Source organism: Panthera uncia (assembly GCF_023721935.1).
Source record: "Panthera uncia isolate 11264 chromosome A1 unlocalized genomic scaffold, Puncia_PCG_1.0 HiC_scaffold_17, whole genome shotgun sequence".
Lineage (NCBI taxonomy): Eukaryota > Metazoa > Chordata > Mammalia > Carnivora > Felidae > Panthera > Panthera uncia.
The window spans coordinates 40,036,612-40,050,627 of NW_026057577.1; the positions used below are offsets into that span (position 1 = coordinate 40,036,612).

At 37.5% G+C, this 14,016-nt stretch overlaps 1 protein-coding gene across 8 annotated transcripts in view; it reads right to left on the reverse strand.

Moving 5' to 3' along the window:
• The window catches only part of SLC38A9 (solute carrier family 38 member 9), a 78,322-nt gene that overhangs the window by 18,093 nt on the left and 46,213 nt on the right, over nt 1–14,016 (reverse strand). For 6 of the 8 annotated variants that reach the window (XM_049649455.1, XM_049649457.1, XM_049649456.1 and 3 more), the window contains 2 exons: nt 11,727–11,921; nt 9,606–9,713 (listed from right to left, as the gene is read on the reverse strand). In XM_049649455.1, the coding sequence (XP_049505412.1) occupies nt 9,606–9,713; nt 11,727–11,921 (303 nt within the window). Of the gene's footprint in view, nt 1–894; nt 4,658–9,605; nt 9,714–11,726; nt 11,922–14,016 lie in introns of those variants that run through there. The other 2 variants (XM_049649463.1, XM_049649462.1) reach the window with 2 other exon arrangements.

The window sequence follows — 14,016 nt, forward strand, 5'->3', positions numbered from 1 at the left end:
ACTAGATCACTCATCACCCAGCTGTGAATTATCACCTCAGCAGTACTTTAGCTATATCCCCAGGTTCTGACAGTGTTTTCATTAACACTGCTTTTCTACATATTGTTGATTCAGAGAGAGGGAATAAATGAGGCTTTAGCACCTCTGACCTCAGCTTTAATTATTATTATTATTATTAATAGTAGTAGTAATTTGACTGGAGCAGCTCCATTATGAATCCTATGTTTAGGCAGGGAATTATATGACTACTTTTCCTCTACCTTACTGACCTCCTGGAGACATAGAGGACTATCTCCTACTTCAGCCAACCTTAAATAAAACAGAAAGATGGTTTGAGCCACTAAAGTTATTTATTTATTTATTTTTTAATGTTTATTTATTTTTGAGACAGAGAGAGACAGAGCATGAACGGGGGAGTGTTAGAGAGAGAGGGAGACACAGAATGTGAAACAGGCTCCAGGCTCTGAGCAGTCAGCACAGAGCCCGATGCAGGGCTCGAACTCACAGACCGCGAGATCGTGACCTGAGCCAAAGTCGGCCGCTTAACCGACTAAGCCACCTAGGCGCCCCCACTAAAGTTATTTTTAAGTTAAATAGAAAGCTCTTCATAATTGGGCTTTGCCTCTTTATCCTTATCTCGAGTCACTTCCCCAACAAGTATTCTTTCACTGCAGCCTCCCAAATTCTTGTAATTTCCTAAATGGGTCATGTTATCTCAGGCCTTAGCTATTGCTTAAACATATTGTTCTGTTGACGTGGAACACACCCCGTCCTCCAATTCTTCATTTAAAGAACTCCTTGGCCCTTAAAACATTCTCTGTTTAGAACCCATATCTAATTTCTAATTCTTTATTATTATTATTATTATTAGAGAGAGAGAGCAAGTGGGGGAGAGGGGCAGAGGGAGAAAGAGAGAGCAAAGCATGACTCGGGGCTTGATCCCACGACCCTGGATCATGGCCTAGGCCAAACTCAAAAATCAGATGCTCAACTGACTGAGCCACCCTCAGGTGCCCCTGATTTCTAATTCTTATTTACATGAAATTTCTCTATATTATTACGTCTCTTTTATATATCTCTGCATTATGATCATTAATTCACAAACTGGTCTTACTGCTCAACTGTAAGCTCCTGGAGGGCGGTGAGCCATGTCTTTTTTGACAATGTATGACTCATAATCAGAGGTATTAATTTCTATTCAGAATAAAGGACTTCAGCTGTTATCAGTGGTCAAAATTTGATTTTAAATTGTTCTTCAAACTGATTTTGCTTTTTGCTAAGATCTATTAGTTTTCAATAAGCTCTCTTCAGTATAGCTAATCTTTCCTGTCTTTCAAAGCAGTCAACCCCTATTACCATTAAATGCTTCCTGAAGCAACTTGTTAGTTGATCCTTTTCTAACTATGTCAGGTGATACCAGTGTTGTTTGTCAAATTAGAATAAATATCCAGCTTTTTCCAATTAGCCAACAAAAACTCTTTTTGAGCATCTTTCCTAAAAACCTGAGGGGCACCTGGGTGGCTCAGTCGGTTAAGGGTCCAACTTTGTACCAGGTCATGATCTTGCATTCCGTGAGTTTAAACCCGGTGTCAGGCTCTGTGCTGACAGCTCAGAGCCTGGATCCTGCTTCAGATTCTGTGTTTCCCTCTCTCTGCCCCTCCCCTGCTCATCCTGTCTGTCTCTCTCTAAAATAAACATTTGAAAAAAACGCTGAAATTCTTTTCAACAGTTTTACTGATATATAATTCATATGCACTTCACCCATTTAAGTGTACAACCATTTTGGAAAGCCATTTGGTAATATCTACCAAAGCAGAGTATACGCATACCCTCTGACCTCACAATTCCACTCCTAGGTTAATACTCAAGAGAAAGCTGGCATATTTTCATCAAAGATATGTAGGAGAATAGAGTACTGCAATAAACATAATACTAAACAACTGGAGACAAATGTCCCTTAACAGTAAAAGATAAAACAAATTGTGGGTATGTATAGTTATATAGTAAGATGCCAGTGAGAATGAATGAACTACAAACAGACATAATATGGATCAGTATCACAGTATAATGTTGATTGGAAGAAGCCAGACACAAAAGAATGTATGTTCTATATTCCTTTTACGTGATGTTAAAAAAACAACTGACAACCTCCTTTAGGGCTAGAAGTTAGAACAGTGGTTATCACTGTAGGGAGACAGTGGCTGGTAGGCATACTGAATGGGACTTCTGGAGTGCTAGTTTTTTATCTGGTGCTAGGTATCTAGTATGTTCTTTGTGATGAATACTTATGAGTTGTGCACTTTTATATGTGGATGTTATGCTTCAATAAAAAGTTCAAAAGCAAAAACAAAAAAATGGTAAGGCCTACACATTAAAAATATGAAAAGAAAAATTCCATTATGTTTGGAGACATTATTAAGCATCGATGAATGCACGGTAGAATGCAGTCTGCTTCTAATAACATTAATAACAAAACTACTTAAATCATATGTAGTTAGAAAATTATTTTTTTCTGGTTGCATACGAACACAATGCTGCTATCAAATGGACAATCACCCCATAATCCTTGAATATCAGTGTCTGAAATCTTTGTGAAATCAGTTCCAAAGCATTTAATAGGTTTTCATTGTTAAAATGTATTCTTAACAGCAGTCTTAAATGTGTGCTAATTGTTAAAAGTTAAATAGTATTACAGGGCTCCCAACAAAATAACAGTATTCTCTTGCTTCATACCTCCCATCCTAAATCCTGTTTCCTAGAGGGAACTAATTATAACTTATCTTTAATATGCTTATATTCCTTTTCCCTTATTTTTTAAATTTTAGACATAATCCATTGCTTTTCTACCTGAAGACTTTAGTCCTTTTCTATTACTACCATCACTCACATTTTCCCATCTCTAACCCCTCCATAAAATCACAATTCAAATTTTGATTTTACAAAATCAATATTCAGTGTTTTAATTTTCATGGTTATTCTGTACTATTCAGTTATTATTATGTTTTCTTATATAAAAATACTTTTGTTGGCCTGTTTTTATGGAGATATGAAGGTTTTTACTTTTTGGTTGCCTGTCTAGTTAACACTAATTTTTCCCCAAACTCTCCAGAAGAATGGTAAAACTTTACCCACTCTATCCATACAACACATCAAACAATCTTTTCCATTTCATTTTCCTTTTGGAAACATTGCTTCCTGGGGTGCTCTGTCTGCTGCTGTGGTCTGGGCAGGGTGCTCGCTAGGCCTGCTGTACAGCTGTTTCCTAGGCTATCCCTTCACTGCCACTCAGAGGAGTTTGCAATTTACTGCTTTTTGGTGGAGCACATTTTGCAGTTTTTTGTGAGAAAGAGTTCCTGGAAGGTAAAATTTTGTGAGACTTTATTTTCTGAAAATAGCTTTATTGTACTCTACAACTTCAGTGAGGGTATGGTAGGATTTGAAATTTCAGGTTAAAATAATTTATTCTGAGACCTTCATGACACTTTTCTAGCTTTTGGAGTTATTAAAGTCTGATACTATTCTGAACCCAGACCTTTTTTACAGACCTATCCTTCATCCATAGAAGCTTTCAGGGTCTTCTCTTTATCTGTGGTGTTCTAAAATCTTATGATGATATGCTCTGGTATGGGTTTCATTCACAGTGCTGGGCACTTTGGGTCCTGTACATCTAGAAACTCATGTTTTTTGGTTTGCAGGAAAGTTTAATTATTTCTTTGATAATTTCTTCCCCCTTCATATTCTTTGTTTCTTGGAACTATTTTTCATTATTGGGCTACCTGGATTAATGCTCTAATTTTCTTATCTTTTCTGTTTTTCCTTCCTTCCTTCCTTCTTTCCTTTCCTTCCTTGCTTCCTTCCCTCCTTCTTCTCTCCCTTTTTTCCTCCCATACATCCATGATTTCTAATATAATTTTGGGAAGTTAGCTTTATCTTCCAAATTTTCTTTGCATTCTTAATTTCCATTATATTTTTGGTTTCTTTTTCTTTTCTTTTTTTTTGAGAGAGAGAGAGAGAGATTGAGAGAGAGAGAGAGAGAGAGAGTGTGTGTGTGTGTGTGTGTGTGTACACACACACAAGAGTGGAGTAGAGGCAAAGGGAGAAGGAGACAGAATCTTAGGTATGCTCTACACTCAGGTCAGAGCCTAACACAAGGCTTAATCTCAGGACCATGAGTTCATGACCTGAGCCAAAATCAAGAGTCTGACACTTAACTGACTGAACCACCCAGGCGCCCCATCTACTATATTTTTGGTTTCTAAGACCAAGGTACCTCCTTCTTTTTTTCCTTCCTTGGCATCCAAATACTATTTCATGGATATATCACTGTCTTGTGTCACTTTGAGAAGGTAATTTTTTGAAAGTTTTTTCTTTTGTTCCCTCTTATTCTTCTTGTCCCTTCAAGGTCCTCCCTCTTGCCCGTTTTGTTTTCATGTAAGAGGTTTTCCACAAATATCTAGTGATCTTTGTCTATTTTTTAATATTTAAAAGTGAAGCACTAAAAAAATGTATACTTAGTAAACATCAAAATGGTCTGATACAAGCAAGGTACTTGCCATTTCTTTGGGAGAACCCAAATATCCAAGACTCTAGGTCTTTCCTCTTGGGTTTGTCAGTTTCTACAGAGGAGAATCCTTTGTTATTCTATGTTGTCAGCATTCTGGGAGCCAAAGAGTAAAGAGAAGAGAATTGGAGGGGTACAGGGAGGCAGGACCTTCTCACCATTCAGCATATACACTTTCGCTTAGTCCCTGTTTTCAGACTAGAGCCTTCTTACCACCCTTTGTTGTATTTGGAGGGACTGAGTTCTGAGCCTGACTATTCAGTCTTCCATTTCTTGCTAGGTTGAGGAGGAAAGGGGTTTATAATACAACTACTCCTGATGTAAACTTTCAGGGAATTCTATCCATTTTAGGCCCTTTTCCTTACTCTTGCTTTGTGAGTGACCCAAAAACCTTCAAATACTGAGGGTTTCTTTTTTTTTTTTTTTTTAATTTTTTTTTTTCAACGTTTTTTATTTATTTTTGGGACAGAGAGAGACAGAGCATGAACGGGGGAGGGGCAGAGAGAGAGGGAGACACAGAATCGGAAACAAGCTCCAGGCTCCGAGCCATCAGCCCAGAGCCTGACGCGGGGCTCGAACTCACAGACCGCGAGATCGTGACCGGGCTGAAGTCGGACGCTTAACCGACTGCGCCACCCAGGCGCCCCAAATACTGAGGGTTTCAATGTGTAGCTCAAAATGGCTTCCCCTGTAGTGGAATCCCTCTCTATAGATACTTACATTTCAGCTTTGTCTACTTTGCTGTCAGTCTAACCATCTTCCAGTTTGCCAGCATCTAACAATCTGTTGCTATCTCTTGCCTGCTGTTGTCTCTTCTACAGTCCCCTTTGTTTGTTACTTCTTTACTGTTGTTTTAATGACATTTAGGGAGGAGTAGGGATAAACACATTTATTCACTCAACATTGTTTAGTGACTACTCACTATGCCCTTGGAATTATTATAGGCCTTGGGGGTACAATAGTAATAGAGAATTATAGAAAACAAAAACAAAGAAACATTTCTTTTCTCAGGAGCTAATATTCTTCTTAAGGGAGACAGATACACAGGTTAAAAAAAAATACAGGTATTCCTTACCAAGTGAACTTTCAATCTCTGAATTTAAGAAACAAATAAATTTGGAAACATTTTTAGAAATGTTTGTTATCTTAACTTCTGCTACTTTCTATCTGAAACTCAGGACCCAAATAGATTAGAAAAACAGATACCCCTTAATATGCCAATTCAGTATCAGAATTAAGAACTTAAAAGATATAGATGACCAGGAATATTTGCATATAAGATTTGGTAGAGGTGGGAGTGGGCAGGAAGCCATGGAAGGCCTCTCTAATGATACTAACCATATGGATACCTGCGAAAAGACAAGGGCATTGTGTACACAGTTAACAGTGCAAGGACTTGGGGACACAAGCATGCTTGCCATTCTTGTGGAACAGCAGGGAAGACAGTGTGGCTGGAGTAGACTAAATAAGTAGGAGAGTAGTAGGGAATGATAGCAGAGAGAAAGCCAGGAGTCAGATCATATAGGACCAAGACTATGATAAAGACTTGCTTTATTCTGAATGAGAAGGGAAACCGTTAGAGGCTTATGGACGTTGTGTTTTAAAAACATCACTCTGGCTGCTAGGGGTAGAACAAGACTACTGAAGGGGAGACAGAGTAGAAAGGGTGAGACTAGTTAAGAGGCTACTATAAAAATCCAGATGAGAAATTAGCATCTTGACACAATTCTTTTTGGTGGAAAGGGTAAGAAGTAGTCAGATTCTCCAGGGCACCTGGATGGCTCAGTTGGTTGGGCGTCTGACTTTGGCTCAGGTCATGGTCTCACAATTTGTGGGCTCGAGCCCCGCACAGCTGTGCTGACAGCTCGGAGCCTGGAGCCTGCTTCAGATTCTGTCTCTGTCTCTCTCTCTGCCCCTCCTCCCTCACATTCCGTCTCTGTCTCTCAAAAAGGAATAAACGTTAAAAAAAAAAAAGAAGTAGTCAGATTCTCGATTTATTTTATTTTATTTTTTAACGTTTATTTATTTTTGAGACAGAGAGAGACAGAGCATGAACGGGGGAGAGTCAGACACAGAATCTGAAACAGGCTCCAGGCTCTGAGCTGTCAGCAAAGAGCCCGACGCGGGGCTCGAACTCACAGACCGCAAGATCATGACCTGAGCCAAAGTCGGCCGCTTAACCGACTGAGCCACCCAGGCGCCCTCGATTTATTTTAAAAGTACAGCTGACATGCTTTGCAGACATGTAGGGTGGGGAAAAAAAAAGAACAGTCAAGTATGACTCCAAAGTTTTGGGCCTGAGCAAGTGGAAAACTGGAGCTACAACTTTCTGAAATACAGAAACCAGGGAGAGCAGGTTAAGCAGGTTGGAGGGATGGGGGTGGATGAGGAATAAAACAAGTATTTGTTTTTCATAAATTTCAATTTGAGATACCCAGTGGACATCCAAGGGGAGATGTAGAAGGGGCAGGTAGGTATTTGAGTATGGATCTCAGGGGAGAGATCTGGGCTAGAGATATAAAATTGGGACTAGTCATCATATAGACAATATATAAAGCCAGGTGACTACATGCTATTACTTAGAGAATAAGAGTAGAGATAAAAGAGGCTTGAGTAAAACCCTGGATAACTCCGTAATTCACCGGTCAGAAATATGAGAAAGAGTGGTCATGTAGAAGAATCAAGAGAAAATGGGGTTTTAGAGGTTAAGTATAGAAAACGTTTCAAGATGGAAGCAGTGACCAAATGTGCCCATGCTACTGATAGGTTGAGCAGGAAGAGAAGGAGTTATTGGTTGTCAGTGGAGTGACTGGGGCAAAAGCCTAACAGACATGAGTTCAAGGCAAAATGGAAGGAGAAGTAGAAACAGCACAGAAAACTCTTTCAAAGAGTTTTTCTTTAAAGGGAAACAACAGCTAGAGGGGAATGCAGGGTCGTATGAGCTTTTGTTTTTAGACTGAAAGACAGATTTATATTCTGATAGGAATAATTGAGTAAAGGAAAATTTTGATGATACATGATTAAAAAGACAGAAGGGATAACTACAGAAATAAAGTCTTGGAGGCAGGCAGGATGGGATGAAATACATAAGGAGATTTTTTTTTTCTCATTATTTTCTAATTACCTAGGAAGAAGAGTAATGGGATCCACTAAATTAAGAAAGGAATTTTAAGTAACAAAAGTATATAAATAAAGATTGAATCAGAATACAAGTTTATGTGAATTCTTCATCAGGACAGTAAAGAGTCATACCCTCCAAAGTTCCCTGACTCTTAATTAAATTAGGATTTACTGAAAAAGATTTATGCTATATTTTCATTCCTAAGAAATTCTTCAATCATGATAAAGTAACCAGTTTCAGGACCATAAATATTAACACAAGCCTCTTTAATCCTCATGATTCTCCCTTCATAGCATTTAAAAGTGAAATTAAGTGAGGGATGTCTGGGTGGCTCAGTTGGTTACGTGTCCGACTCTTGATTCGGCTTGGGTCACGATCCCAGGGTTGTGGGATAGAGCCCTGGGTCACGCTCTACACTGAGTGTGGAACCTGCTTGAGATTCTTTCTCTCTCTCCCTCTCCCCATTCATTCTCTCTCTCTCTCTCTCTCTCAAAAAAAAAAAAAAAAGTGAAATAAATGGCTTAACCTCTTTTTAAATATGTTCTCCTTTTCATCTTCTAAATATTTATACTCTCTTTTTTTCATTCATATTTCTCTCATGTCCTATCATTAGCAGAAACATTTATCACTAAGACTCTTACTATAAATCAGTATGGATCTAATTTTAGAAAAAAACATCCTGGACTATTTTTATCAATGAATGGAAGCACTAGCTCAATGTTGCCATTTTCATCTGTGTTCAATTTTAAATACAAACTGAAAGAGAAGGATGCCTTTCAAGATCCAATATTTCCTTTATCCCAAATTGACACTGACTTATGAACTTCTTATAGAAATAAAAAAATCAAAGCTAATGCACCAAGATGATCTGAAAACAAGTAACCATAACAAACAACTTTCAACAAATACCAACTCAATACACCTGGAAAACCCAGGAATGTTGTAGCAAGAGAAATAGAATGAGTGGTAGACAATTATAATTGCTGACTTTAGAGAGTAACATCAGATACTAAATAAATTTGAATTCTAGACTGCCTGAATTAACAGGTGAAGAATGGAAAGAAAGCAGTCTCTCTAAACAAGGGGATTTTTTTTTTTTTTTAACATTTATTTATTTTTGAGACAGAGAGAGACAGAGCATGAACAGGGGAGGGGCAGAGAGAGAGGGAGACACAGAATCTGAAACAGGCTCCAGGCTCTGAGCGGTCAGCACAGAGCCCGACGCGGGGCTCGAACTCACGGACCGTGAGATCATGACCTGAGCTGAAGTCAGCTGCTTAACCGACTGAGCCACCCAGGTGCCCCTAAACAAGGGGATTTTGTACTACTTTCTCTTCATTAGTTTCCAGGAGACTAGTATAATACTCACTTCTATTTTTTAATCTGTTCTCTCATTTAGCATTATCCATTCATTGCTTCCTAATCCTCTAAATTTGAGTGACTTAAGAAATTCCCAATTTATAACCATGAGAGAAAAAAGGAGGGAGGGAACACTTAAAATTATCATCTCAATTAGCCTGAAAAACAATTTAAAAAAAACCATGAGGAGAACAATGATGTTAATGAAGAGTATTATCTACATATATTAACACTGACCAGGTTCTAAATCTCTGAAATTCTAAGGGTGTACTTTCACAGAAAAGTCTAGAAAATGAGTTCTTGATTTTTCAATTGCATTATAACTTCAGTGAACTTCAATTCTAAAGCAGAAAGGACAACAGACCCTGGTTACTCCTAACTAAAAGAAAAGCAGAGATATTTCAACTGTACCCCTGTTTTTAGCTTAATATTATGCATTGATAAACAGTGCTTGTTCAAAAAATACCACTATTTGTTTTATGATAGCAATACTTTAACAATAGTTAACTAAAGGTCACATTTTTTTGTAATTTACTGATTCTTTATTTGACCAAAACAGCTCACCTGGTACAAAATATTCTGTTTGCATAAACCAATGAAATTCCAAATGAAATCCCAAGCGAATGGCCTTCAAGGTGACAAGGAAAATCAAATAGAGAACAGATACTGTGCCTGTGAGAAAAAATTCAGAAACCATTGATCATTTTTGTGTATTTTACAGACTATTTTAAAATTAAGCTTTGTTTCTATATTCTCAGCAAAGTTTGGAAAATTATTACCTTCATGGATTATGCCCACTAAAACCCAGGTGTGATCTAAAGAACAGAAACAAGCTATGTGAGTTTTCAGAAAACAAAGCAAAACATTATATAGTGGGCCTAAGAACTAGATGAAGGTAGCTCATATACTGAAGAAGCCAAGACTGTCTAACTTATTTATGAGTTAAGTAGAGGATACATGCAAAGAATTCATTACAAAACTGTATGGTTACACAGGAGAAAAAACCAACATCAAACTGACTCTTATTCTTTGTATTGGAAATATCAGAGATAGTCAATAAGCAGGAAAAGTCTGCCACAGTATTTACTGAAAGATGGTAAGAAAGTAGAGAAAGAAAAGTAGTGACTGTGGATTATAAACCTATTTGAGAAAGGTGATAAGCCAAATAATCCATGAACACTCTGATGTCGTATCTGGATAAGGTTTCAACTAGGCAGTACTACCTATTAGATGAAAAGATTACAGATTCTACTCATAGGTATTTATACACAGGGTGAGGTGGACATTCACAGCTTCTGGTAATCTAGAAGTTAAAGAATTATTCCTTTAAGGAGTTAAATCCAGTCATTATGGAGTAGAGTCAGGAAATTCAAGTAGGTTTCTTTCTTTAAGAATTAGATAAAAATTTCTGTAAAGAAGCTACAGTTTTAAAAGGGAGAGTATCAAGAAAAAGGGCAAAAGCAAAATATCCTTAAGGAGGTGGAAAATAATCAACCTGGTTACAAGTTTTGTGATTGTTTAGCAAATATTTCTATAAATTTATATGCCAACTTTTAAAGATCTGTTCCATAGGAAAGTCGGCAAGCAAATCAGGAAACCACAAATGAGCTACTCTGGGTTTGCAGATTAGCTGATTCAGAAAGAATAAAAACAAGAGGCCAAAGCTTATATAACCACAACTTTTAATTCTCTGTGGGTGTCTATGGCAGTCTTGCAGTGAATCCTATTGTGAGACAGAGAGGTATAGAAAAATACCCTTACCTCCTACTTTGGTTTTCTGAAACTCAAAAAGCTAGCTCCTTGATGTGATGAGTAATCTAATTATTTTATACTCTAGGGCCTACCAGGAGATCAGATCTATAGGGAGGAGGTGAAATCCTATGGTTTATTTGGGGTTATCAATTTTTTATGAATGTTATCCTTGTCTTTAGCTAACCAGATCTAAGCTTTCATTAGGGGTTCCTTTCGCCGTCTAAAAGCTCAGTGTTGCAAAAGTGCTGCAAAAAAAAAAAAAAAAAAAAAAAAAAAAAAAAAAAAAAGTGAAAACATTCCTTTAACGATGCTAAAATTTCTGAAATTTCTTCAGTGATTTCAGAAATTTCCGTAAAACAGGGCTCACAGTAAGAAGTCTCTTCCTTTAAAGAGGCCTTTTCTCTCCAGTAGAGAGAAAGCACTGAGGAGGATGGCAAAAGCAGAATAAAGCTGGGCAGGTTGAGTTAGATAAAAAATGATATCCCAGGTCGGAAGGTGGTAATTCTGTGCTATACTCTTAAATAGAAACTGTAGGAAAAAAATATTCCATAACCTCCCTTAGTAAGTTCTAATGATTCCAATCCTTAGGATTGAGAATTCCTATAATATCCAGTATGGATCTCTCCTCCTGAAATCTTAATGTTTCCTCTAATTGTACCCACAGAAGAAACGAGGAATAGTGTTTCAGTAAGGATAGAACAGGAAATCCAGTAACTCTTCTTTAAAAAAAAGAACATGGACTTAAAATGGTCATCTACATTTTCCTCTGTGCCAAACTCCACAAAGAAAACCAAAAAGCAGGGTAACATACAAATGAACAAATTGAACATAGATGAACAGGCCTGGTGGGTAACTCCCCAGCCAGACTGCATCCACAGAATCCAACATGTACTCCACTACACAGAAGCTCTATAACACAATGCCTTGGCTTACCTAGGATATTAAATTTTGAAAAAAATGAAGGAGATTTGAAATTGAGCAGTGGCAGCAGGAGCCCTATGAGGTAAAAGGGCACTGTCTTAGACTTATTCCACCACTTTTCAAACTGCTGCAGTCCCGTGTCATTGGCATAGAAAATCATAGAGCCATTGTCAGGGTGGCCACCACTCCCAGCACTTGGACAAATCACTGCAACAGGAAAGCATCAGATAAGAGAAGACCACAAAGAACAGACAATGAGTATCCCAAAAGACTGACACTTGTTCTACCAACCTCAACTTGTCTCATGAATATTGTTTCCCCTTTCTGGAAAAAATGGAGGGTTATATTTAGATATAGGATAGGACTCTTTTATCTGCAAACAATTAAAGGTGGTAGAATCTTAGACAATTCTGAGGTATATCCTTAATTTTTATGGGAAGCTATAAAATATCCCACCAACTATCCTTTGGTTCCATTGCCAGAGAGAAAATTTTGGGATGAATGGTATTTGATCTCATTTATACAATGATGTAAGAAATATTCAGGGTGATTTGTTACTTTTATGTTAATAACCCACACAAAGGCCAAAGAGCAAGTTTCTTTTAACAAAATCTATCGGGTTGGAATAAAAAGTGGACATCATTGAAACAGCTGACACAGTATTTCCAACACTGAATTGTTGGTTATGGCTTAAGAATCCTTGAATTCCAGCAATCTGGGATAATTCTTCCGTAAGTTTATCACATTTTACAGCAGCCTAAGAGCCTAGATGATATCCAGAGAAGTGGGAATTGAGTAAAACATTTTTCCTAACACTGATCTTCAAATGGTAATTTCTTTTGTTAAGGAGAGGCAATACACATCATTCTGTGTTTCTATTTTCACAATAGTACTTTTCTTAATAATCAGCTCTTTTTAAAAGAACTCTTAATGCTGGTGAAAAATACTCCTACTGAGCAACATTCATACTCATTACTAGTCAAAGAGAAAACGATACGTTCATTTTAAGTTCTGTTTTTAATTTTATTCTCTATCTGTTTCTTGGCATGCCACAAAGCCACTTAGTTTTCTTGCTTAGTCAGCATTTTTATTTTTTTTTAATGTTTATTTTATTTTTGAGAGAGAGAGGAACAGCACAGCTGGGGAGAGGCCTAGAGAGGGGGACAAAGGATCCGAAGCAGACTCTGTGCTGACAGCAGGGAGCCCAATGTGGGGCTCAAACTCATGAACTGTGAGATCATTACCTGAGCCAAAGTTGGATGCTCAACTGCTGAGGCACCCATTGTCCCTACTTAGCATTTCAACATGTATTTTTCTCTGTTATGTCTGGACAGAAGTAAATTAACTTGAATTTTTCTTGTGCTAGTAATTACAGTGGTAAAAAGCACAGGCTATGGAGATAAATTGACTAAATAATGAACCGTGACTCTGTCACTTAATACTTATGTAACCTTGGGCAAGTCATTAGTTTCTCTGTGCCTTCCTTGGTTTCTGCATCTAGAGAGTGAAGCAAAGAGGTACTGTACAACATTTAGACTAATGCCTGCTACACAGTAAGTATCCAAAATTGCCAGCTGTAATTTTATATTAACTGAGATGGACTATTTCATACTCTTACTATTTAATACATTCTTCAAAATAAGCAGATGAATCAGCAAGTGCTAGTATCAACATACCACTATGCAAAGTAAATTGACTTTGCTGATGGTGTTCTTGAAATCATCAGTGTATGAAGAGATTTTAAAATTATACCAAAATATTTTAGGATAATTATTCAAAGGTGTGTGTGCGTGTCCAGAAAAAAGCTGGTACTTCACTCACTCATTTGCTAGTGTTAACAAAATACAGGTTAATAGGTTTAATTAAAGAGCAAAGTAAGATACTGAATAGTAAATACTGAAATGGTTGCTTCATGAGAGAGACTTTTGCCTGTCTCCTACATCCCCAAAGTCTAGAACAGTTCCTGACACAGGCTTAAAAAATATATATTGAATGAACTGTCTTCTCAGAGATCAATGCATTCATCCATCAAAATGTTATCATCTTGGGGGCTCCTGGGTGGATCAGTCAGTTAAGCATCCATCTCTGGATTTTGCTTAGGTCATGATCTCACAGTTTGTGAGTTCGAGCCCTGTGCTGACAGCATGGAGCCTGCTTAGGATTCTCTCTTTCTTCCTCTCTCTCTCTCTCTCTCTCTCAAAATAAATAAAAACTTTAAAAAAATTATATCAATTTGGTATCTCTGAAATCTAAATACATAAAAGCCTTAGGTGATGTACAAGTTTAACAGTGAGACTGTTAA